The sequence below is a fragment of the Xenopus laevis genome, chromosome 3L, assembly GCF_017654675.1.
Source record: "Xenopus laevis strain J_2021 chromosome 3L, Xenopus_laevis_v10.1, whole genome shotgun sequence".
NCBI lineage: Eukaryota > Metazoa > Chordata > Amphibia > Anura > Pipidae > Xenopus > Xenopus laevis.
This window is the reverse complement of record NC_054375.1, coordinates 26,156,294-26,180,544: the sequence shown is the minus strand read 5'-3', so window position 1 is coordinate 26,180,544 and position 24,251 is coordinate 26,156,294. Positions and strand designations below refer to the sequence as shown.

Here is a 24,251-nt window from a genome sequence, read left to right as displayed (position 1 = left end):
TGATTTGAATAAAGACTTGAATATGAATAGGAGAGGCCTGAATAGAAAGATGAGTAATAATAAGCAGCAATAACAATACATTTGCAGCCTTGAGAGCATTTGTTTTTTAGATGGGATCAGTGACCCCTATTTTAAAATTAGAATTAGAATTAGAATAAGGAGGGTAAATAATTTAAAAAAAATAATGAAGACCAATGGAAAAGTTGCTGAGAATTGGCCATTCTATAACATGCTAAAAGATAACTTAAAGGTGAATCATCCTAAAAACTGCAATTGCCAACCACACTTTGCTCTGTTGTTCCTGGACCACAAATTTCAGCATATTTTAAAAGGACGCTAAACTCAAACCTAAAGTCCCAAAATGTCTTGCACTTATCTCACACGCCCCGTTTTATTATCAGACATGAGGAAGAAGGACTGATTTATTCAGTGGTCAGACAACTGTGCTTATTTCTTGCAACTCCAAACACAGGAACAAAGAACTGAAATTTAGGATTCTCGTTGGTGGATTAGTATGTATTTTAATGCAGCAATTAAAATATCTCAGTCAGTTTTTCATCACCTTCTTTAGAGAACTAGAGGACCCAGTGGGACAGCTTTTACAGTTAGGCTTCATGTTCCTTTAATTGTGTTTGAGGCACAACAGCAAATGGTATTAGGTTAGGCGTTAGGTACAGGATTCCCTTGTGCCTCATGTATAAAATATTTTCATATATTAATATGAAAATGTTGATGCAATCAGAGCACAAAGAACTATGTTTTTCCCCTCCGATTTTTGACTACAGGCTAATATCAGTATGCCAATATGTTATACGGGTATGGGATCCTTTATCCGGAAACCCATTATCCAGAAAGCTCCTAATTACAGAAAGGCCATCTCCCATAGACTCTTTTTTATCCAAATAATCCAAGTTTTTAAAAAATGTTTTTCTCTGTAATAATAAAACGGAAGCTTGTACTTGATCCCAACTAAGATATAATTAATCCTTATTGGAAGCATATTGGTCTTTTGGGTTTATTTAATGTTTACATAATTTTCTAGTAGACTTAAGGTATGAAGGTCCAAATTACAGAAAGATACGTTATCCGGAAAACCCCAGGTCCCGAGCATTCTGGATAACAGATCCCATACCTGTATAAAAGCAAAATGAACAGCACCCTGACAGGGTTGTTTATGAAGAATACTCTTGCATCTATAATTAGTGTGCCAGGGGAGCATATTCCCATTTAAGGCTGTCTCTGTTAAAAAAAAAAGGGAAGTGTGTGCAATAATTAAACAGTACCTTAATTAAATAGAAATTGTGAAAATATATCGATCTTAGACATACTGTACATACAGGCTATAATTCTAGAAGGAAATGGTTTCTGAACATGGGAGTCTTCTGACCATCATCTCATGAGTAAATAACCAAACAATGACCAGTCCGATAAAAGCAAGTGAATTATTTCTTAATCCCAAAATCGATATTTCTAGGCCTGATATTTATTATAGTAATAAAATGACACAATAGAGGGAGAAAAATCATTTGATTATTGAGGGGATTATTGATAAAAATGTCAACAAATCAACAAGAGAAGCATTTTGTGGTTAGTGCCAGTGAAGTGTATACAGACCCCCAAATCATTTCTTCCCTTTCCTAGAGATAGCAAAAACATATGAAAAATAAAAAAGACAAAATAATGGGGCAGATTACTCTTTCTCTGTATGTACGGTAGGGTTGCAATGTCTTTAGGAGAGTGAATCTATAAATACTATTATGATTTATGAGATTTTCTGTGACTGCCAATCCAGGGCCTTGATCATGAACCATGTGGTCCCTGTTGGCACCTACCAGTTACTAATAGTACAGCCCCCCAAAATACTTGTCTAAATAAATTACCATTATATAAATTAACATAGCTATTCCTTGTTATGTCCAAACACAGCCCTTGATCTGTCCCTAACCCCACCTACTCTCCAGAAACATCGCTACCTTGTGTGGTGTTCAGCGCCGATGCTGGGGCTGCTGTCGCCTGAGGCAGCAGCCCAGATGCCGCCTCCCTCCTCTCCCGCTCCGCGCTTAAAAATTTGTGTCGGAGCGGGTTTCAGGGGGCAGTATCGCTAGTGCATTGAGCGCTAGAGCACTCTTTGCACTAGCGGAGCCGAATTTCCGGGTTAAAACCCGGAAGTTCGGCTCTTAAAGTTACAAGAGGCGGCTTTTTGCCGCCCCTTGTAACTGGCCACTCGCTGCCGCCTGAGGCAAGGGTTTCACCTTGCCTCATGGCAGAAGCGGCCCTGGTGGTGTTCATACAAATGGCCTGTAGATGTCACTGTGCTCAAGACTGTGCATACTTTCTATACAGCTTGTGGTGTTAGAGTTGCTTACTGTTGTGTAATGGCTGCATGAGCCTACTAATAAAGCACTGTTATACTCTACTCATCCTCGGCTACCAAAACATAGCAAATTGGCAACAAGATGTCTCTTCTACCTCTGCAGCAACTTGCACATTTTCTCCCAAACCCTGAGCCACTAATCTCAACCACTGTGTTTTTCCAGGCATGGGAAAGGACTCCCAACGGTGACCCTGAACAAACCACATCCTACAATACTGGTGTAGTTTTACAGCAAACATGTCCAAAAATAACGTGTTCACCTCTTAAATGTTCCAGATGAATACTGATTATTACAGGAGGAATATCTAGGCTGGCATATATTTATGATATCTCTTTGTACAGACGATGAGCAACAATTGAGCTTACTACTGGGTCTGTTGCCTGTCTTAAGCCTCTTACATATGTTAGGTTGTTTTGTGCCCAGGTCAACCCATTTTCCATAGAGCTGGAATTAGAGCTCAAAAAGTCAAAATAGATTTTATTGTGAGCCAGTGCCTTGGTTTATATTGAGATTCACCAGTGAGTCCAAAGGCACACATTTAGTAAGAAGAGGATACTTCTTCTAAAACTATAATTTCAAGTTAATTTAAAGTTTTTTTCTACACTTTTTTTGCTCATTTTCCAGCTTCAAATTTGCTGTTTCATTGAAATTTCCTATGTTTGTAAAGATTCTCATTCATTCAGGTTATGGTATATCTGTAGAAATAAGTCAAATCAAATGGACCTGCTGTGTTTTTTCCTTGAAGACATTTCACCAGTCATCCAACTGGCTTTCTCAATTCAGAATAATTTGTATATAGGATCTTTCTTGGGGAATATATTCTCTGGAATGTTGCTCCAATCAGCATAATCTGTTTATCATAATCTGATGGGATGTCATAAAGTTAGGTGTTGATTGTATTAGCAAAATTGGAGATTTAAAGTGTTATTAAACCTTCAAATGATAGGTGCCAAAACAGCATTGTATGTGGCAGACAATAGATGTCGAACCCTCCCCCCCACCTCTATTCAAACCTGTTTTTTTAGTTTTTACATATATGGCTTCTTTAACACCTCTTTTGAACCAATCACTTTCCCGGTATAGAATCTGGACATGGCAGTCTTCAAAGGGTGACCTTTTTCTTTTAGCCGATTATTGACCAGAGGAGCTGGCTCTTCTGTGCTGCGCCACACTCTAACTGTTGTTTGGTTTCCCCCATATACAAATCAGAGCACTCCTCACTGCACTGCATACACAATGTTACTCTTCTTGTGCTTTGGGGTTGAGTCTTTTGGGTGAACTAGTTGCTGCCTCAGTGTGTTGCTGAGTTTAAAGAAGATAGGGATATGTTGTTTGTTCCGACACCCCAGCTACATATGGGAGGACCAAGTTCTTTCTCCTGTCCTGTTTTCAACCTTCACAGGTAGTCTTGGTGTTATTGCTTCTTTTTCTACCAGTTTTCACAAAGGCCCAATCTGGATACCCAAACGTCTTCAGGGCCCCTCTGAGATGTTCCATCTCTTTCAACTTAGGCTTTGTGCTGGTGGGGATCTTGTCTGCTCTGTTATGTAGAGTTTTGATAACCCATAGTTTGTGAACTAGTGGATGGTGGGAATCAAATAGCAGATACTGGTCTGTAGACTTCTATTTCCAGATTTCACCCTCTATGACTTTTACCAAACAGTCCAAAAAAGCCAGTGTGTTATCTTGCACATCTTCCTGTGTTTGTGTATTTTAAACCATGTGTCATCCACATATCGGAACCAATGACTGGGAGTGATTCATTTAAAGCTATCTAGGATCTTTCTTTCCACGCCTTCCATGTACAGGTTTGTCACAATGGGCAAAACTAGCGATCCCATGGTGCAGCCATGCTTCTGCCATGCTTCAGCCATGCTTCTGCCTGTAGAATTTATCATTGTATTTGTATCTGGGTATCTATTGTCTGCCGCATACAATGCTGTTTTGGCACCTCTCCCTGGAAGGTTTAATAACACCTCAAAGATCCAATTTTACTAATACAATCAACACCTAAATTCATGACATCCCAGAGGATTATGATAAACAGATTATGCTGATTGGAGCAACATTCCAGAGGATATCCTGTTTACAAGTTATTCTGAATTGAGAAAGCCAGTTGGATGACTGGTCTTCAAGAAAAAAACACGGCAAGTCCAGTTGATGTGACTTATTTCTACATATACTGAAAACTCCTATTTTTTGTATAAAAAAATAGTTTCGCATATATTAATTGATTAGCTTCAAGGTTTCTCTGTTTGTCTGTTTTCTCTGTTTGTCCCTCCTCAATCCCATTCAAGATAGAATTTGCTGTGATCTCACAGTCATTCTCTTAAACCCTAGACTGTTTAATCAACCTTTCTGTAAGACTTCTCATTTATGCATGGCCATGTGGGGTAGAGCCAGTTAACTGGACCACCAACATCAGACCTTTGTGTCCATTATACCTGCAAGATATTTTGTAAAGCAAACGGATACTAGTTGGACAAGGATGTAAGGATGTGAAAAATGGAAATAGTTAGGCAATATGTTAGTTCAGCATGCAGGTGGTGAAAACCCCTAAGGTTGGCCTGTAGGGGAATTGCCCTTCAGTAGTCTATATATGCCTTTCTGAGGCACTTCCTCTTTCGCTTTGGAACATTTAGAGGCAGGATCCAAGACCTTGGTGGCCTGTCCAAGTGGGAGGCTATTTCTAGCAGTGGGGTGTGAGCTCACTCTAAGAGTGAGAGAGGCTAGTTATCTGTTGTCCCAACGAGGAATGAGAATATTTGGGTAGTGCTCCTGAAGTGAATGTGCGCCAGTTAGAAACTTGAGAGCATTCAGGCGTAGGTAAGTGGGAACCTACGGGCTGTAGTAAGAAAGCCAGGGGAAGCTTGTGTGCTGTATGTGGACACGACAGAGTAGGGACACCCAGAGAGAGTGTGAGAAGGAGAAAAGATACCTATAATGGCTAATGGCACTCTTGCTTGTTCATCTCTGCATGACAGTGACACTGGAGGCTTCAGGAGAGGAACATTGAGTGGAGTGAGGATTGTGGAGAACCCTAAGAGAAGAGTTCATTTTGTAATGGATATCCTTCAGTCAGCAACCAGTGCCCTGATCAGCTAATAAAAGTGTGCCTTTGTTCATCATCACACTTTTGTAAGAATGTCCACTTCTTTCAGTAAAGGCCTTGTTCATACATTTGGCTGTAATAGTTGCCCACTAGCTATGGTGGGCAACTGTACAAGTTAGCTGACTGGAAAAATCCATTAAATAGAATATTTCTGGTGAAACTAGCTGGTATCTTTCCATGGTTGTTGGACATTACAGGTATGTTGCTAGTACTGCCTTGGGTTTTGAGAGATTTGAGTAAACCACATAACAACAACCAAAGAATCAACTTCTTGAATTATCATAACATTGTTAGATGTAAAGGAACCCACCCAGATCAGCAGAATTCACCAGAGGAGCTTAGTTCTAAACATTATATAGATTTTGTACCGCCAATAAACTGCCTTTATTTGCTAATAAATGCATCAATAAACATGTTTTCAACTTTATTCATTCAGAATCAGTGGCTTCACATATATAGGGCTTGATTAAATTGGATCCCAGAGATACAGTACAACTATATTCCTTATAGTATCTATGGAACAATGTAGCATTCAATGACTTCTATAACTGGCGATAGTCAAATCTACTAAATCGTGTTTGACTTTGGACATGACTTTTTATTTGTTTAGAGCGTCAATTACACAATTAATAATAAGACAATTGTACCAGGAATATGTTTTTTTAGTAGATGAATGGCACACCAGGTTCAAATACCTAAAACCACCCTCCTCTGAATCAATGCACAAATTGAGTAAAAATGTAAGCACTTACTCTTTCCCGATAGTTGATGGTAGTGTTTCAGGCAAAGTTACAAACTGAGGTGTGTTTTTGTGTGTGTGTTTAAGTTCAGCATATTTGCACTTTTAAAATAAACAGCAGGCACTTACTTTCCCCATTTGCCATTGCCCTTATTCTTTAAATTACTCTTCAGATTCCTACACCTAACTCAATAGTCTCAAATTCCTTTGGCCTCGGCCTTAAAATCATAACATATTTTAGATTTTCCAACAGACAACTTGATGACCCACCAGCACTGAAGGCTTCAGGGTTAAGTCCAAGAGGCTTCCAAAGGGAAATTATTATGCTAATTGCTAGATAAATGTACAAAAACATTGCTTAATTTGGCCCAGGATATCTAAACAATGACATGAGTTCAGAACTTATTGCCCTAAAAGTTTTTTTTTCATCCCATTTGCAAACCCCCCCCCAAAAAAAACAAAGCAAATGTAACCTCGATTTGCAAAAAAAGAGGATGTTCCATGGGGAACCATGAATGAGCGAATCTGACCCGTTTCGCCAAAAATTTGCTGTCGGTGAATATTGGGAGTAATGTATTAAAGTTTATAGGCGACAATTTTTTTCTCCCATTGGAGTCTATGGGCCATTTCGACTGCGAAACTCGGCAAAACATTCACCCATCCTTAACCACTACTATCCCACTGCTGCAGGTTTACAGAGAATTAAAAAAAAGTGCATACACTGTAATACATGATTTGTATATGGAAATAGTAGTCAAAAACATATTATTTACAGCAAAATGGCACCCGACTTTCAGAAGCCATTTTAAAACAAAAAATAGAAAATGATATCGTAGATCAACTGCAATGGGTTATGGCTCATTATTCACGTTATCTGTATTTGTTTCAACTGTGACTTCCCAGTCTGCTTTGCTCACTTCTGGTACTCCTTCTTGTGCGTCCTCAGCCAGGTCATCAGCGTGCGTAACAAGCTCTAAACTGTGATAACGAGCAGGGTTAAGATCTAAGCAAAAATTTAATGCAAATATTGAGCAGCTTTACCTTGAAGTGATGGCCAACATGGCTGATAGGCTTACCTGGGATTCTGATGGAAAAAATAAGCTCCGCTTCCCTTGCCTAGTTGGAAAAAATAATACAAGTAAGTTTGATGAGAATGTAAGCATTTAGAATTTACCATTAGCACTGTTCTACATCTTTGAAGGGATTAAACAACTTCCTTCAGCTGTAGGACAGTCAAATTGGTAAAGATTATTACTGATCATTATACAGTATGGGACAGTTATCTGGAAATCACATTTTCAGAAAGTTCCATAGACTCCATGTTAATGAAATTATTTAAAAAAAATATTTTGTTTTTCTCTGTGATAATAAAACAGTTTATTGTACATTATTCCAACCAAGATAAAAATAGTCCTTTCTTATTTAATGAATAAACTTAAGGTATGGAGATCCAAATTATCGAACTGCCCCTATTCCAACCACAGGTTCCAAGCATTCTGGATAACAAGTACCTATTCCTGCATTCATATTTCACTTCACTGCATCAAGGTTTTTTGGTTTTAATTAAAAATACTGGATATTATATTATCCAAGTCTATAGCACCTCTGTCATTTTCTTACTTGTCCCATTTACATGTTCTTTATCTACTCTTTATTGTTGCACAATTATTGGTCAGTATTAGTCATAAACAAGGATTCTTTACTGTCCAATGTTAGTATAGGTATGGGACCTGTTATCCAGAATGCTCTGGACCTGGGGTTTTCCAGGCAATGGATCTTTCCGTAATTTGGATCTTCATACCTTACGTCTACTAGAAAATCATGTTAACATTAAATAAACCCAATAGGCTGGTTTAGCGATAAAGTACAAGCTACTGTTTTATTATTACAGAAAATTTTTTTTTGGATCAAATGGAGTCTATAGGAGTTGACTTGTCCATAATTCAGAACCTTCTGTATAACGGGTTTCCGGATGATGGATCCCATACTTGTAATAAAATGTCTCCTTCTGTGAGAGAATTATAATGAAGATGAAGCTCCATCTTTAAGCTTTAAGGGGGTCGTTCACCTTTAAATTAACTTTTAGTATAATGTAAATTGTGATATTCTGAGACAATTTTCAATTAGTTTTCATTTTTTATTTGTGTTTTTTTGAGTTATTTAGCTTTTTATTCAGCAGCTCTCCAGTAATAAAAATAAAGTAATAAAAAGTAGCGATAACTATAAATTTGTAGCCTTGCAGAGCATTAGTTTTTTTTCTATGGGGTCAGTGACCCCCATTTGAAACCTTTAATGAGTCAGAAGAAGAAGGCAGATAACTCAAAAATTTTAGAAAATAATAATAATAATATTTGAATGAACACAAAGTGAAAAGTTACTTAGAACTGGCCATTCTACAACATACTAAAAGTTAACTTAAAGGTGAATCACCCCAATAAAGGATTTGATTTGGTTTGTGCTTTAGCCCTGCCAAAAGAGTCACTGTCTCTCAGGCAGACTGGTCACAAGCTACTTCTTATTGTTTTATAATTCCATTGCAAGAACTCAGATTAGATATCAATCTATATCATGTCACAATGTCATTAGGGGATGGGGAAGTGAACTGTGTCATCTCCCAAGCAGGTGTAGATACAGGTTTTCTAATATTCAGTGTAAGAGAGATGTCATCAATCAGTTCAATGACCCATGTTTTAGGGACAGGGCCCCCTTATCTAACTACAAGGTTACAGATATATATTCAGGCATTGTTTCAAAAATATCTAAGGCAGCAACGTTTTTACCTCCAAAAATAAACCCAATTTTGGGGACCACTGCTGGGCCGGAACTAGGAGTAGGCACATGCCTAGGGCGCAAAAGCTAGCCTTCTCTGACACCTACCCCTTGTCCGGTCGCCTCTTTCCAAAAGTTTCTTCTATTTGGCCCGTTGTGCTTCTGTGCATGCACACGAACATCAATTGGCACATATACGCGAGAACGTCAAAAGGCGGATGCGCTCGCGAGACTGACGATTCGCGCATGCGCACCAAAGTTGGAGTTTGCGCATGCGCACCGCACGGAAGCATCAGTTTACACATGTACATGGCTACCAGGCGCCGGACAGGCCAGGTTTCCTAGGGCGCCTGCCCAGCATGGCCCGGCCCTGGACCACTGTCACTGCCAATGTAGCCCTGTTCTGCTACTCAAATCTAGCAAATCTAGCACTGGTTGTCTTCTTGTGGCACTACAGAAGTCCTGTGTCTCCGCTACAGGACTTCAGGAGAGCAGGTACATTATGATTTGACATGTCTCCACCCAGGGTCAGGACAGACTGGACTGTAATACCCTCCCTGGGAACTTCCCTGATCCGATATCACATACACAGAGGAAAGGCTAATTTGCAGTTTGGTTGGTTTATTTGCAGGACACTGTAACTTTGAATAATGATGATGCATACAGTCTCTCAGCCAGGAGAAACTTCACACAATATTTCAGATGGCTTTATCTCTGAGCTGATGGGGGAGTCCCACTTATGTGATAGTTCCTTCAGAGTCCTGAGAAGGACTCCCTTTGACTTTCTGTGCCCTGAGAAGAGCATGCTTTGCTCTTCAGAGCCCTGACAAGGACCACCTTTCCTTCTGCACCCTTATTAGAGTGTGCTTTTCTGCCACTGGGTTCCCTACTGACTTTTCACACACACACACTAATATGTGGGACCTCGCAGCACCTTGCTTTCACTCTGCTGTTTCTCCCTCACAGCAGCACTTCCTGTGCAGCACTTCCCATTCCCTCCTTACACAGAACAACACAGAGGAAAGACAAGTGTATACAGCTCCCTACACCAACATAACAATTCCTCTCTAAAAATATAATTCTTTAGGGAAATATGATTGTACAGAGGAAAACCCTACAGCATAAAATGCACTTCCCAGAGTTTCAAACAGTATACTATTCCCTCACTTCATGGTTTAATAGTTCAACACTAAACTGAAAAAAATTGGCTGCCTTAATATCATAAACTCTTGGGGCATTATGTATCCAAATAAATGGCTAGATATGTGGAGCTGTTAAAGAGTCCCTTACGTTTATCTCATAAAGCTTCATTACTGCACTGTTCTAATTATAGTCTTCATGATAAAACCCTTCCAATCTGGTCGGTGTTGGGCCAAATATTTACAGCTGCGTCTTAGCTGTAGGCAAACGAACAGCACAATGCCTGACCTTTGTGGGGATTCATTTGCCTCCTGTTTATTTCAAATTAAAATTAATTACACATTTTAATTGCTATTAGTCTTTAGTTTGGTACCAAATCTAGTTATTGAGTACAATGACAGTGAAAGTCAATATCAACACCATTCATTTGCAACATCAGAGCCTCTGGGCCTCTATGTACCATGCAATTATAAAAATCTAGTATTACATATCATTCATAATAATATATGTATATAATTTCAGCCAATTATCATGGATTTAACTACAGTATTTCACATTGTTGCTAGTGGAGAGAACCCCAACCCATTTTATTTGCCACTATGAGTAACACCGAGCAAATGTGCCCTTACTAGACCAGGGTTGGACTGGCCTGCCAGAGTTTCAGAGGATCTAGTAGTGAACCCCAACCATGTACAATTCCCATCAGTCTTTTTTTTGTTTCCACCATAGGCCTACATTGGACCTTTCACATTTAACACTTTCTACATCAAATTGTTGTGAAAGTGGACCTTCAATATTGGGTCTTCTGGTTGGGCCCTTGGAGGCCCAGTCTGACACTGAACTATGCTAACTGTGCAAAAGCCCTATCAATGCTCCATTAGCTTTTAAGGGAGAATTCAACCCCGTTATAATAAAACCCACTTTTCCCTACCCTACATAGCCCCCCCTCCCTGCTCCCGCCCGCACAGGTGATAACTACAATAATTGCCATCTTCTTCTCTTCGATAATTGTTGGGTCTTCTTCCTTCACTTCGGCTATTTCTGTCACTTTCGGCTCATGGGCAGTTGTCAGGAACCGGAGGATTGCTTTAAATGTGCATGCGGCGATACAACGATTACTTTCCAAAGATTAAAGAAGAAAAGAAGATGGTACCCGTGAGCTCCGCTGCACTTACTCTGCAATGAGGGGTAATTACAGGATTAGGGGCAATTACTGAAGTTATCACCTGTGTGGGTGGGAGCAGGGAGGGGGGACTATGTAGGGTAGGGGGTAGAGGGTTTTATTATACGGGGGAGTTGAATTCTCCTTTAAAGTCATTTTGTAATTCTGTCAGATTCCTGTCACTGGACTTCAGTTGTTTTTCATTTATGACAAACATTAATCCTCTTGCCTTCACTTTAACAGACTTTAACTAGAATTTCACAACATGGCTCAGTTAATTTATCCTGGGAGTAATAAAAGTAAAGAAAAATGGATTTTAAAATAATTGGGTTTAGATTAAAAGAGATTGTTCATATTTATTCCATGTTGGTTAGACGGCATGGAGTTTGTCACATGTCTACATAGGACATTAATATCTTCACATGGCTCAGTGAAACACATATAGGGACACACAGGGTTAATATGCCCCTATGGTGTTAATTCCCTACCCTTCCTCCTATTCCCTAGTTGCTGGGCAAAAGCCCATGTATTTAGTTTACTTTCACCTATCCCAGTTATTGATCAAGAGGTGTAATGACCACTTCCTGACACACTTTAATATAGTGTATGGAAAGGGTGGATCTTCCTCTTTGGCTTCTGGTGTCCTGATTAGCTGGATATGTCCATTGAGCCTGTGTACACCAAGGCCCAGTAAAGCCATTTGCCCTAAAGGGACCAGTACCTTTAGTGTCTGGGTCGGTGAGCAGGGAACCCTTTGAACAAAGTTAGCTAAAACAGTGTTATATCTGTCATAGACTCTCTAGGAGAGTAACATAGAGAGTACAGATAGCAAGAGCAGCTTTATGCTCCATCAACGATTTGTAGTAGGAAGTAGCTTCCCAAGGCTCCTAGATTGCCTTGAGTGAAGGGACCACAGTGGTCCGTCGGGCTTAGACTACTTCTCCCTGACCACTCCACTGGGATGGATCCTGACTTTGTTAACTTTTTAACAATGTGAACGAATTGCGAACGATTTTTGCGTTGACAACCAATATTTACATTCCCTCATTAATGTTTACCGTATTAATATAATATAATAACATAATCATCTTCTTCTAAGAAGTTTCTATATTGACTTCAGTCTCTCACCTCTTAATTTCAGCACCAGGAGTGTGACCATTGTTACGAGTATAACTGATACACTAATGACGGTGATAAGGACATACAGAGGAATGCCGGCTTTCTGGAAGAGAGAGAGAAGGAAAATTATGGAATACATACTCACATCACTTGAAGTTGAGCAGATCAAGTTGGTTATCTCATTCCACATTAGCATAGATTTTGGGCCACAGAGTCAGTTGGGTTTTTTAAAGGGTGATCTTCAGTGTGGTACAGTTAACTAGGTAACCAAAAACTGTCCTCTATGTGTATGACCATGTTTATATAGATTGGTGATGAGAAAGCAAAGTAGCCTTTGATAGTTAGTGATTGAATTTAGACTGCAGGACAACATACCTGTGTTTCAACTATGGTGATGTTTCCAGACAGAGGCGAGGATCCTTCAAATCAAACAAATCAAAACAATAAATGAAAGTACTGTAGCTAACATTATTTTTAAAGATGGAACATTCCTGTAGAAGGCTCATTTTTACATTGCAGAGCTGCTAATTTACACAGCTTGACTGGAAGATCTACCTATAAATTAAGATCTGATGCAAGACAAAAGCCTCTGATTTGAATACAGTATATACTATAATTAAATAAACCATTTTGTTTTGTATCAAAGAAAAAAGAAATATGGCTTGGAATGAATAAAAACCCACAAAAAGGAGGACTTTTATATTCCTGTAGAAATTAGAGAAGGACTACTGAGCCAGATTGTTGTAGCTTGAGGGACCATACTTCAATGAAAAAGTTCTTTATAAGACAAATTCAGTGTATATTTTTGGGTAAAATTTGTAGATTTGTAAATGGAATCTTTTTCCACTTCACGATACGTAAAGATAAATCACTGGCTTGAGTTTGTGGGATCAAGCCCAGCCATATTTTGAGGATTGCTCTACGTGAGTTATGAATACCCTTTATATTATATAATAATAATAATAGTGAAGAGTGAATCTGCCCAAACAAATAGCAAAATGCATTGCACTCAATGGGACTTTTTTTTTTGCACAATACACATTGGAGTCAATGGGAATTTTTTCAGACATACAGTGGAACCTCATTTTACATTGTTGTTTTGTGGTCCCACCTATATATTATGCATAATATCTGATTCCCTGATTTAACATTTTCCTGGATTTTACACTATTTTTTCTGGTCCCCTGAAAAACTTAAAATGGTTTTCTACTGTATATACATTGCATCACAAAAATCTGCAATTTTACCAAAATTTTTTTGCACATTACTAATCTAAAACTATCCTTCAAAGCTATTATTAAAGGCTTATTTGCAAATATAATCACAAGTGCATAATCATGCGGACTTGTGCTAATATCACTGTTTTTAAACCTAGCACTGATCCCACTTCTGACACCATGTTGTGTTCACTGGTCAGCCTTTCAGTGTTCTGTATGTGATACTAAGGCTCCAGAAACAACGTATTCTTTGTATCACCTGACGAAGGGGGAACGCCATCCGAAACGTTGTTTGACGCAATAAACATACCAGGGGTAGGACCCCGGTTTAATTTGCCTCGTGTGCCAGGCCTTTTTTCCTTACATTGGTCCATTGGGAGTGCCGTCTCCCTTAGGTCTTGGGCACCAGCGTTAATTTAAGAAGGGCCTGAGTGTGCGCGTGGTTTCTGTGTTCCAGAAACAGGTGGCACATTAACAGCAACTTTCTGCAAGTTTATTCAGCAATGAACATATAACTTAACACCAAACATCAGGGTGCAACCATGCTGTGCAAGAAGAGAGTGATAGAGAGAGACATAGCAGAACAGGCACTGGAGAGAAACTGCTGAAGGTGCAGCATAGCGCCCTCTATATTACTCCAGTGGTAAAGTCACAGACAAATACACTACAGTAAGAAAATAAATATGGAAACAGTTAAGTGCTTTTCTTAAAGGGATACTGTCATGGGAAAAAAAATTTTTTTCAAAATGAATCAGTTAATAGTGCTGCTCCAGCAGAATTCTGCACTGAAATCCATTTCTCAAAAGAGCAAACAGATTTTTTTATATTCAATTTTGAAATCTGACATGGAGCTAGACATTTTGTCAATTTCCCAGCTGCCCTAAGTCATGTGACTTGTGCTCTGATAAACTTCAATCACTCTTTACTGCTGTGCTGCAAGTTGGAGTGATATCACCCCTCCCTCCCCCCCCTGCAGCCAAACAAAAGAACAATGGGAAGGTAACCAGATAACAGCTCCCTAACACAAGATAACAGCTGCCTGGTAGATCTAAGAACAACACTCAATAGTAAAAACCCATGTCCCACTGAGACACATTCAGTTACATTGAGAAGGAAAAACAGCAGCCTGCCAGAAAGCATTTCTCTCCTAAAGTGCAGGCACAAGTCACATGACCAGGGGCAGCTGGGAAATTGACAAAATGTCTAGCCCCATGTCAGATTTCAAAATTGAATATAAAAAAATCTGTTTGCTCTTTTGAGAAATGGATTTCAGTGCAGAATTCTGCTGGAGCAGCACTATTAACTGATTTAGTTTGAAAAAAATGTTTTTTCCCATAACAGTATCCCTTTAACGAAGCATTTATGACTTTAGTCTTCCTTAACTAGCCATTGTGTCAAACATGCTTCCATATCACCTCCCCTAAACATCCTTTTCTGTTATAATCCAATTACAAGAAGCCATAAGGGTGTGTGGTTAGATCAATATGTCTTTAAAGGAAAACTATACCCCCCAAACAATGTAGGTCTCTATTAAAAGATACTGAGTAAAACAGCTCATGTGTAAAATCCTGCTTCATGTAAATGAACCATTATCATAATAATATACTTTTCTAGTAGTATGTGCCATTGGGTAATCATAAATAGAAAATTGCCATTTTAAAAAATAAGGGCCGCCCCCTGAGATCGTAAGATTCACTGTGTACACATACAAACCACATGTAAGGTCACATGAGCCAATTAACAGACAGAGTTCTGCCTTTTGCTTCCTCACTTCTTCCTGTTACAGTTAGTGTTGTAGTATTTCTGGTCAGGTGATCTCTGAGGCAGCACAGATAGAGTCACGAAATGGTGGTTCAAGGCAAGAGATGTAAAAGGGCAATATTTATGTAAATATATATTCCAGTTTGGTAAGATTCTTTAATATGTCATTCAATTTGATATAAACTATCTGTTGCTTAAGTATTCATTTTGGGGGTATAGTTTTCCTTTAAATGCCTTTAAGTTGCACACTAAATGGTAAGTGCAACACTCTAGATTGGAAATCTATAGATATAGATCTATAGATATTCACCTGTGTCATTTCTGCAGGCATATGTGCAGTTGTAGCAGCTCCTGAAACAAGCACTAGCCAGTGGCATTACTATTGAGGAAGCTTACCCCTGCAGTCTCAGTGGGGTCCTGTCAATAAGACTTCTGCTACTTCAATAAGACCCGCAAGGGGGTGTCACAGGTGACCCGTAACTCAGGACCAGATAGTTACGCCACTGGCACTAGTGTTTTTATGAATTAATAAGTAGTGATGGGCGAATTTGGGGCATTTCGCTTTGCTAAAAATTCGCGAAATGGCTCCGGTGTCTCGTTTTTTGACGCCGGTGCAAATTCGCTGGTGAATTTTCGCCAGGGTTTCGCGAATTTATTCGCCGGTGGTGAATCACGGGAATTATTTTTAAAGATGGAACATTCCTGTAGAAGTCTCATTTTTACATTTTTACAGCTTGACTAGAAGATCTACCTATAAATTAAGATCTGATGCAAGACAAAAGCCTCTGATTTGAATACAGTATATACTATAATTAAATAAACTGTTTTGTTTTGTATTTAATAAGTAGTGATGGGCGAATATGGGGCGTTTCGATTTCCTGCAAAATTCGTGAAACGGTGAAAAATTCGTCGCTGGTGTCTCGTTTTTGACGCTGGCGTCCGTTTTTGATGCCGGCGCAAATTCGGTGGCGAATTTTCGCAGGGGTTTCATGAATTTATTTACCGGTGGCGAATCGCGGGAATTCACAGCGAATTCGTGCCTGGCGAATAAATTCGCCCATCACTATTAATAATCGTATGCATGTCAATGAATGCATGTATGTATATAAGTGCTAGTTTTATGTTATCTGATTATCTGATGTGAAAGAAAATACACCACTTCATGGCATGAGCCATTTTCAAATAGAAAAGAAAACAATATACTGTCAATAATTGTGGCTCAGGGAAAGGTTCTCAACAATCCTTTTCCATATTTATGAAATACGAGCCCTTTAACATGTATCGCAGCATCTAATTAAAGTATCAGGCAGATAATTCATCCAGCCCTGTGCTATTATGGTGAGACTCGGGGCTCCGTCTCATCTCTCAGATCTAAGTTAGATTAATCCATTTCAGATGACATATTAATGGGATTTGTCACATGTAGTAAACGCATCATTATATCCCAATTTCCTTTATAGCTGTTATTATATACACTGCTAATGTCTGTTAATATAACATTATTAAGGCATTTGTGATATATCAGGCTGAAACATGTTAAAGGGTTTGAGACTAAATATTGTGACTGGAGCTGAGTATATAACAAAGTAGGACACTGAGAAAGAGGTCTGAGACCTGAGGCCTTGCTGTGAGCACAGTGCCCGTGGACACAAGGTTATGTAAACCTATTGGTGCTGGAGCACCTGTGGATCAGGGTAGGTGCAACTGTGCAAAAACATGGTAGTTGAAGACAGTTTTTTGCCTGCTTTGATTTACACAGATGTCAGATTATTGCAGAGGTTTCCAATTCCAAACTGTAGGGCTACCCCTCTAGGAGAACTAGAATTTTGGGGATTGCTTCTTGGCACCCTTTGTTCTCCTAGTAGCCCAGTTTAGCCTCAAGGTTTGTTCCAGTGAGAAAAATGACTTTCATAGATAATTTTAGAAGTCCAGCTTAGCCTGAGGGGCAGGTATGGTTAGATTTGGGGGGGGGAGTGCTTCCTGTCCTAGAAAACTGTGGAATTATTGCTGAAATACAACGTTCTTATTTGATAATGAAAGTGAAGCTCTGGAAAATCTGTATTAATAAATATGTATTTTCAATATGAATGCTTGCAGTCCAGGAAGGTTTGTGCCCCTGTAATGTAATAACAAGTACAACATTTGGTGGATCTTCACCACCAATGACATCTTAACTGTATAAAAGCAAACCTCTGAATGGATGCCTTGGATTGCTAGACTGGAGGCAAACTTCTGTGTCTGAAATGTGTTTCACCACATGGCATCCATTTTGAAAGCTACACTTGGAGTTAGAAAGGGTAAACAGCAAAAGCATTTAAGGACAATAAGTGCTGATAGGGTCATTAGGAGATAATGATGTAGTACTCTGTAGGGCTTGCACTCTGCAGAAACACGTCCTCATTGAGTGGAGGAACTTTCTATAAAATAATTGCTTGGCCAAGGGAGGGAGACATTGCTACTGTACCGAGTCTCTACCAAGCGTTAGTTAAGTAAGCATTAATGAGTAGTGATTGTATGGCAAGTGGCTCTTCAAGACTCACAGTGGCACTTAACTTGAATGAGAATATCATTCATTGTGGCGCCTTACTCTCTGTGTTATAATGATGAGTGCACCACACCCGTAATGCATATATGTACTCTCTATTCACATACAGGTGTACTATAAGCCCAATAGAGGATAGATATAGGAGATTGATAGATACAAAGATGATGAAGAGAGAGAGAGAGAGAGAGAGAGAGAGAGAGAGAGAGAGAGAGAGAGAGAAATAGATATATAGATGATAGATAGATAGTACCTGGTTGTGAGTTGTGCTGGGGCCCCTGCTCTGGGTGTATCTTGTCTACTTGTGTTGTAGAGGGAGAAGATGAAGATTCTATTGTATAGATGGTATTGACTTTTGTAGTTTCTCTTGGACTTCTATTCTCATTTACAGCCGAGGTGGTAAATTCTAAATGAAGTAAAAACAATATGCAAATCACAATGGATTTCACAGCTTGAGTTTTATCGTCTTACTTTACAAATAGAAACTCTGTTCACTGCAATCCTTCAATATTTCTATTCAAATATTGAATTTAAGAGCAACGCTGCAGCACTCTGATAAGGTTTTCTAGATATTTTGGAAGTATTTATTGAAGATATCATCTATATGACTCCATTGGAATATACATTTAGTTTTCAACATTCAGGGAAAGAGGTTAGCATTTCTGCTTTGTTGGGGTCTTTAATTGAATTCCAGAGCAAGTAGTGTACAAGTTCTCCCTTCACTTGCATGGGTTTCCTCCCACACTCCAAAAACTGTACTGCAGGTTAATTGGATAAAACCTTATACGGATCTTAGAGTGTAAGCTCTTCTGAGTGAGTGAATAATGCAAAATCTCTGTAAATCCCTAGAGAATACGTCAGCACTATATAAATGAAGGATAACAAAAAAGCTGTTGGTTTTCACATTATGTACCAGTCCCTTATGTGAATACATACTGCCTTCTTGAGGATGTTCTGGTTGTAAACAGTGACCAGCATGAGAGTTCTGTTATAGATCTGCTGCTGTAGAGATTTACAAGCTTACAGGTCTTCAGCAGAGGTGGACAGCTGGAAGATTGTGTATGTGTGTCATTACATGGTGTTTAATAGTTTAAATACATTCTTCATCCCCATTGCATCATTTACATCAGGGCCTTCCACGTCCCTAGGGCCAATTGATCAGATTACAACATTGGCAATGGGCACTGACGGGACGAGGGCCACAGAAACTAGCTGGTCCTCGATCACAGGGAAAATTTAAACCTGCCCAATTTTTGGCCGGATATCGGCCGGGGAGGCCCGTTTAATCTGCCCGTGTAGGGTCACCTTTATGGTAGCTGCTGCTACAGATTTTTTCTTCTACTTGTTAGGCAGGCTTTATATGAGCAGATACTTGACCTTACTGGTCAGTACCTTTAACTGTACAGTGGCACTGTTACTTTATAATAACAGCATCACCTGCTGGTCAGTTCTTTTGACTGTACAGTCAGAAAGATATAACTTCAACAGAAAAGCAAAGAACTATTCTGATGTTGTTCTGCTCAGGAAGGCATTTGAAGCTTCTGATCTCTTTTCTGAGCAGAGCAACATAAGAACATACTCTGTTTTCTTTCTAAACATATAGCCTTTTGACTGTACAGTGAAAAGAACTGACCAGCAGGTGGTGATATTGTTATAAAATTCATCATACTGGCAACTAATAAGAACTTAATTAGCTCTGAAACTTTGTAAATTGCAAATGTGCTTAGAAAAGCACACTGAGCAATCGTACATTAACTGTTTTTTAAAGTTTACCTATCCTTTAAAGGGTCAGTTTACATATTATATAGTCTAAGAAAATTTGCAGTTGGTCATTTCATTCTGGAAAGAGACAGAATAGGAAGGAAAATAAGAAATCAGAACATAACCCTGGCTACATTTGTACCTGTGTTTGGTAAGTCACTCTCCTCTGCCTCTCTGCTAGACTCTCCATAAGTCTTGGTGATTATATCATAGGCAGTGTTCGGCTCTATGGAGTGTGCAGGTAGACCGGTCTCATTGCAGTGTGGAACCCAAGTGGGGGGTAAGGTAGGAGATTCTTAAAAAAATAAATAAATGTGAAAGATAAACTATACCAAATAAGAAAAAAAGATCATATTGGCCTGGTCTGTCATAGCTATAAAAATCCTAAAAAATTTTCTCTTGCTACAATCAGCTTACGATTTGAAAACGAGATACTGTGTGCCCAGGGCACTTTTACATAGCAGGCACCCCTAGGCCAGCTGTCGTTCGTCACGCCGTCCCCTTTTTTTTTATTTAATCAAATTTCATCTGGACCAGAGAAATGGGGATTGGCAAACAGGAATTTATAAAAACTATTGTATCTCCTTTGCCTCCCCGGTGTTTCTGAACCAATGTGTGTGTGGTTGGCCAGCATGCTGCCCCCTAAAATCCTGCCGCCCTAGGCCCAGGACTTGGTGGCCTCTCCACAAATCCAGGCCATGCCTAGAATTTCCGCTAGGGATGCACCATATATGCCATTTTTGATCTAGTACCAAATGTTAAGAATAGCAAAACTGTATCCAATCCCTAATTAAATCAAAGTTAGAGCAAATTTCCCCAAATATTTCATTGCTTAAAAAAAATGTGGCGCCATTAGTCGTCCAGTGCTATAAAATCAAATGACATTAGGGGGAGTTGTTTCTGAATCTCTGAATGCAAATGCAAGCGCAAAAAGGGGATCACAAGTATGACCCTTAGTGTCCATTCAAAAAGCACTGCATTTGGAGTTCAGTTGCCTGCAGAAAATGTTTCTACCTGCAAGGGAGCATTCAAACAGAAAAAACATGGCAGCTGTTGTTTGTACTTTGCATCCTAATTCTGCATGTAATACATGACTCCTTAAGAGTTTGTGTTGATCTGGCACTCTAGATTTGGCTGAATCCTGATTATTTCTGATGCATGCTGCCATCTTTTTTACCCACAATGGAGTGTTTTTACTAGAATTCAGGCGTCATTTCAGCCCACTAAGTAGCATTAGGGCGGGCAGACAACGGGGTGTGCTGCATTGTTGTTCCCCTTCCCCAACCCTTCTCTGTGGGCAAGGAAGAACTGTTTGGTTCAGCTATGATTATGTGTTGAAAGATTAGTGTGAAATAAAACTTTTTCTTTTTAACCACATCTATGGAATCCTGGAGTGTGTGTTCAATTGTTGCTGCTATGCTGTAGACGTGCAGAGTCTCCCCTTGTTACAGGGGCTTTGCACCCGGACCATTCGAGTGGTGTGGTGAGTGATCTTGATTGTTTGCCCTTATTGAATAAAGCACTGCGTATCTTGACAGCGCTATATAAATAAATGATGATGATGATTGAATGTGGGCTGGAGAAGAGGGGCTCCCTTAGGTGAAGGGTAAGGGACTAAGTCTTTCATACTAAGCAGCTAGGAGCATACCAGGGGTCATTATCAACACTGGGCAAATTTGCCCATGGGCAGCAACCCATGGCAACCAATCAAATTGCTGCATTCATTGTTCTACTTGCAGCTGGCTTTAAAAAGGTACTCATTGATTGGTTGATATAGGTAACTACCCATGGGCAAATTTGCCCAGTGTTGATAAATGAGACTTCCATAGTTGTGTATTTCAGCCCTCACTTGATTCACATATGAATTAAATTGTGTAAGGCCATTACATTATTTCTTGGAATAAATGCTGTTAAGTATCAATGTCTTCCTTAATTAAGGACCCTTGATGACAAAGAGCCTTCTAGTCCCCTATTCGCCAACAAGCCTCAAACATTGGGAGTTTTGTTGACACTTGTTCTAAATTATTCATTTAACTGTTTGCTATCTGTTGCAATGTTTGCACTAGATCTACTTGGACCCTTTTAGCTGTTGTTACAATGGGTCGATGTTTAATATAACTCCTCGTTCCAGTGTTGCAATGCTTGTTCTTTAATCCAAGTACTTGATACACGCTGTAATGTTTGCACTATAACATTTCACTACAATCCGTAATTATTTTCGTCTGGTTTCTGAATGACTCCATTATGGGCACTTTTATGGCCATGGGGACATCAGTGTAACACCATACTAGACAAAGTAGTTAAAGAATATTTAAAACCATAATTAATGTAACATTAATCCAAACTCTTCCAAACTCTTTTGCAAATTACATTCATTATTTTTTTTCTAGCTTTCAAGATATTAGCGGTTTTCACACTTCTGACCAGAGAAACATCAGAAGACTCTTCCCTTCTCACATCACTAGAATTTTTTCACCAGCTTTTCACCAATTTTCTACCAATGGTGTCCAGTCAGCCAAAAGAAACAGCAGGTGGTGGTGCCGTTTTGTTATATTAGCAAGGTATAAAAACTGCTAATATATTGAAAAACAGGTAAAACATTTATGTAAATTGCCAACGTGCTCGGATGAGCACTTTTTCATAATTTTGTTTTGAGGGTTTACATTTCTTTTAAACCTGCTTTATCCATTTATCCTTTATTTATTACTAAAATGTAATTTGATATAATATTTTAAAAACACTTGTTATTATAGTTCTGTTTTTAATTAGAATACTTTTAATGGCTTCTACTAAACAGTCATTCAGCTGGAGTTAAAATTAAAGCTTTGTTGGGGAAATTGTGCAGTGGAATTAAATCCATCTTTGCAGGGAAGATAAATCCAGTGTCACTGAAGGAGACCAGTGCTAACTAGATTATGATCATCCCTAGGGAACACTTCTGTGCTGCCAGTAAGTTCTTCATAGCCGCTCCTATCTGTATGAAAGCTTAGAACAGTGACGGCTCTCCTTATTGCTACTCTAATATAGGGCACCAGTCAACAATATGTCTACTAATAAATGACAGCTGTCAGACTTACTCTTTTCTTCTTTTCCCTGTATCTATACAGTATGTCGCATCATTTGATAGGAGTATTTATTAGTACCATACTATTTTGCAGCCTAATATTTTGGGCGGTATTTTGGGGAAAATCGAAATATAAGGGTAACATATCATTTTATAATATTTTATATTGGCAGTTCTTGGACAAAGTATTATGTGTGATAGGAAAGCATTGGTTCAGAAGAGGTATACGATGAAAATCAAAGAAGAGATAAACCTTCCAATGTGTTAATCATTTGTTTTTAGCTTTGTAACTAATGAACTAATCAATTGGCTGAGCAACTGTGAGCCCTCGAAGTAAGTACAATAAAACAAAAGTCTTTTAAACCCAATAAACGAAATATACAGTATTACCTGAACCCAATGTATTACCTGAACTCAATGAGGTAGTTGACTTAAGCTCTGTACTCACAACATCTGTTCGAGTGGACGGGTTAGCATGAGCGGATAAGGTGGTAAGTGCAGCAATGCCAGGGGATGTGTAAGGGCTGGTATCTGTTCTCTGCTCAACACCTTGTGATAATGTAGTCGATTTAACACAACACAGAAAAAGAACATAAGCAAAGCGTCTGTTTATTATTAAAATTTGGTTAATTAAATGTTTTTGTGTTTGATTTGCTGGTGTTGCCTTCAGAGAGTAAAGCAAGAAAGAGCAAGCATTGGTATATTTAGAAATAAGCCTCTACTGGGTCTTGATAGGAAACATCTATAATCTAAAAACAACAAAGCCACAGTATAGCCACACTTATGTGTCTATTCCCAACTTGTGGTTCTCTTCAACACACCCCTCATACTCACTGGCTATCCAGGCCCTATAGATGAAGAAACAACTTGAAACTCAAACATTTGGCAGCTATAAATGTTAGATGGACATTTCGACTTCAGATTAAAATAAGCCAAAAGCATTCTGCATCTGATACCAAAAAAAGTCAGTTTTATATGTAGTCTCTATTTAAGACAGGTGAATAAATTTTACCTGTGGTGTGATGGTCTTCATGATCCGTTATCAAATTACCAGTGGTCAGAACAAGCATGGTAGTTGGTATGGTAGTTGGTTTAGCTGTTGTGATTATGGTTCTAGTAGTAGTTCTTAATGTAGTTGTTGTTGCTTTAGTAGTTACAGGGGCTAAGGTTGAAAGGGAAAGTCATCAGTCTCAGTAACTGCAACATGCACAAGCCTTTTTGTTGTTAAACACAATAAACACAATTAAACACAACATAAAATTTTTTTGTGTCTATGAAGGTTTCCATTCATCTCACCCTCACCAAGAGCTAAAGCCCTTTCATGGCCTTGGCATCACCCACTTTCATTCATCTAGGTCTAGGGTCCCCAATATTTTTTACCTGTGAGCCACATTCAAATATTAAAAGAGTCCGGAAGGTGGGGACCACCTAACTTAAGCTGATGTGAGGAAAGAAAATACAAAGAAAAAGCTGACAGAAAGGGTGGGAAC

At 39.0% G+C, this 24,251-nt stretch overlaps 1 protein-coding gene across 2 annotated transcripts in view; it reads right to left on the bottom strand.

Annotated features, from left to right (window-relative positions):
• Positions 1-5,898: 5,898 nt before the first annotated feature.
• The window catches only part of havcr1.L (hepatitis A virus cellular receptor 1 L homeolog), a 36,746-nt gene continuing 18,393 nt past the window's right edge, over positions 5,899-24,251 (bottom strand). The window contains exons 3-10 of one of the 2 annotated variants that reach the window (XM_018250896.2): positions 23,774-23,923; positions 23,170-23,310; positions 19,840-19,992; positions 18,190-18,342; positions 12,792-12,835; positions 12,426-12,519; positions 7,303-7,342; positions 5,899-7,204 (exon numbers count right to left, since the gene is read on the bottom strand). In XM_018250896.2, the coding sequence (XP_018106385.1) occupies positions 7,078-7,204; positions 7,303-7,342; positions 12,426-12,519; positions 12,792-12,835; positions 18,190-18,342; positions 19,840-19,992; positions 23,170-23,310; positions 23,774-23,923 (902 nt within the window). In that variant the 3' untranslated portion in view covers positions 5,899-7,077. 2 annotated transcript variants of the gene reach the window in all.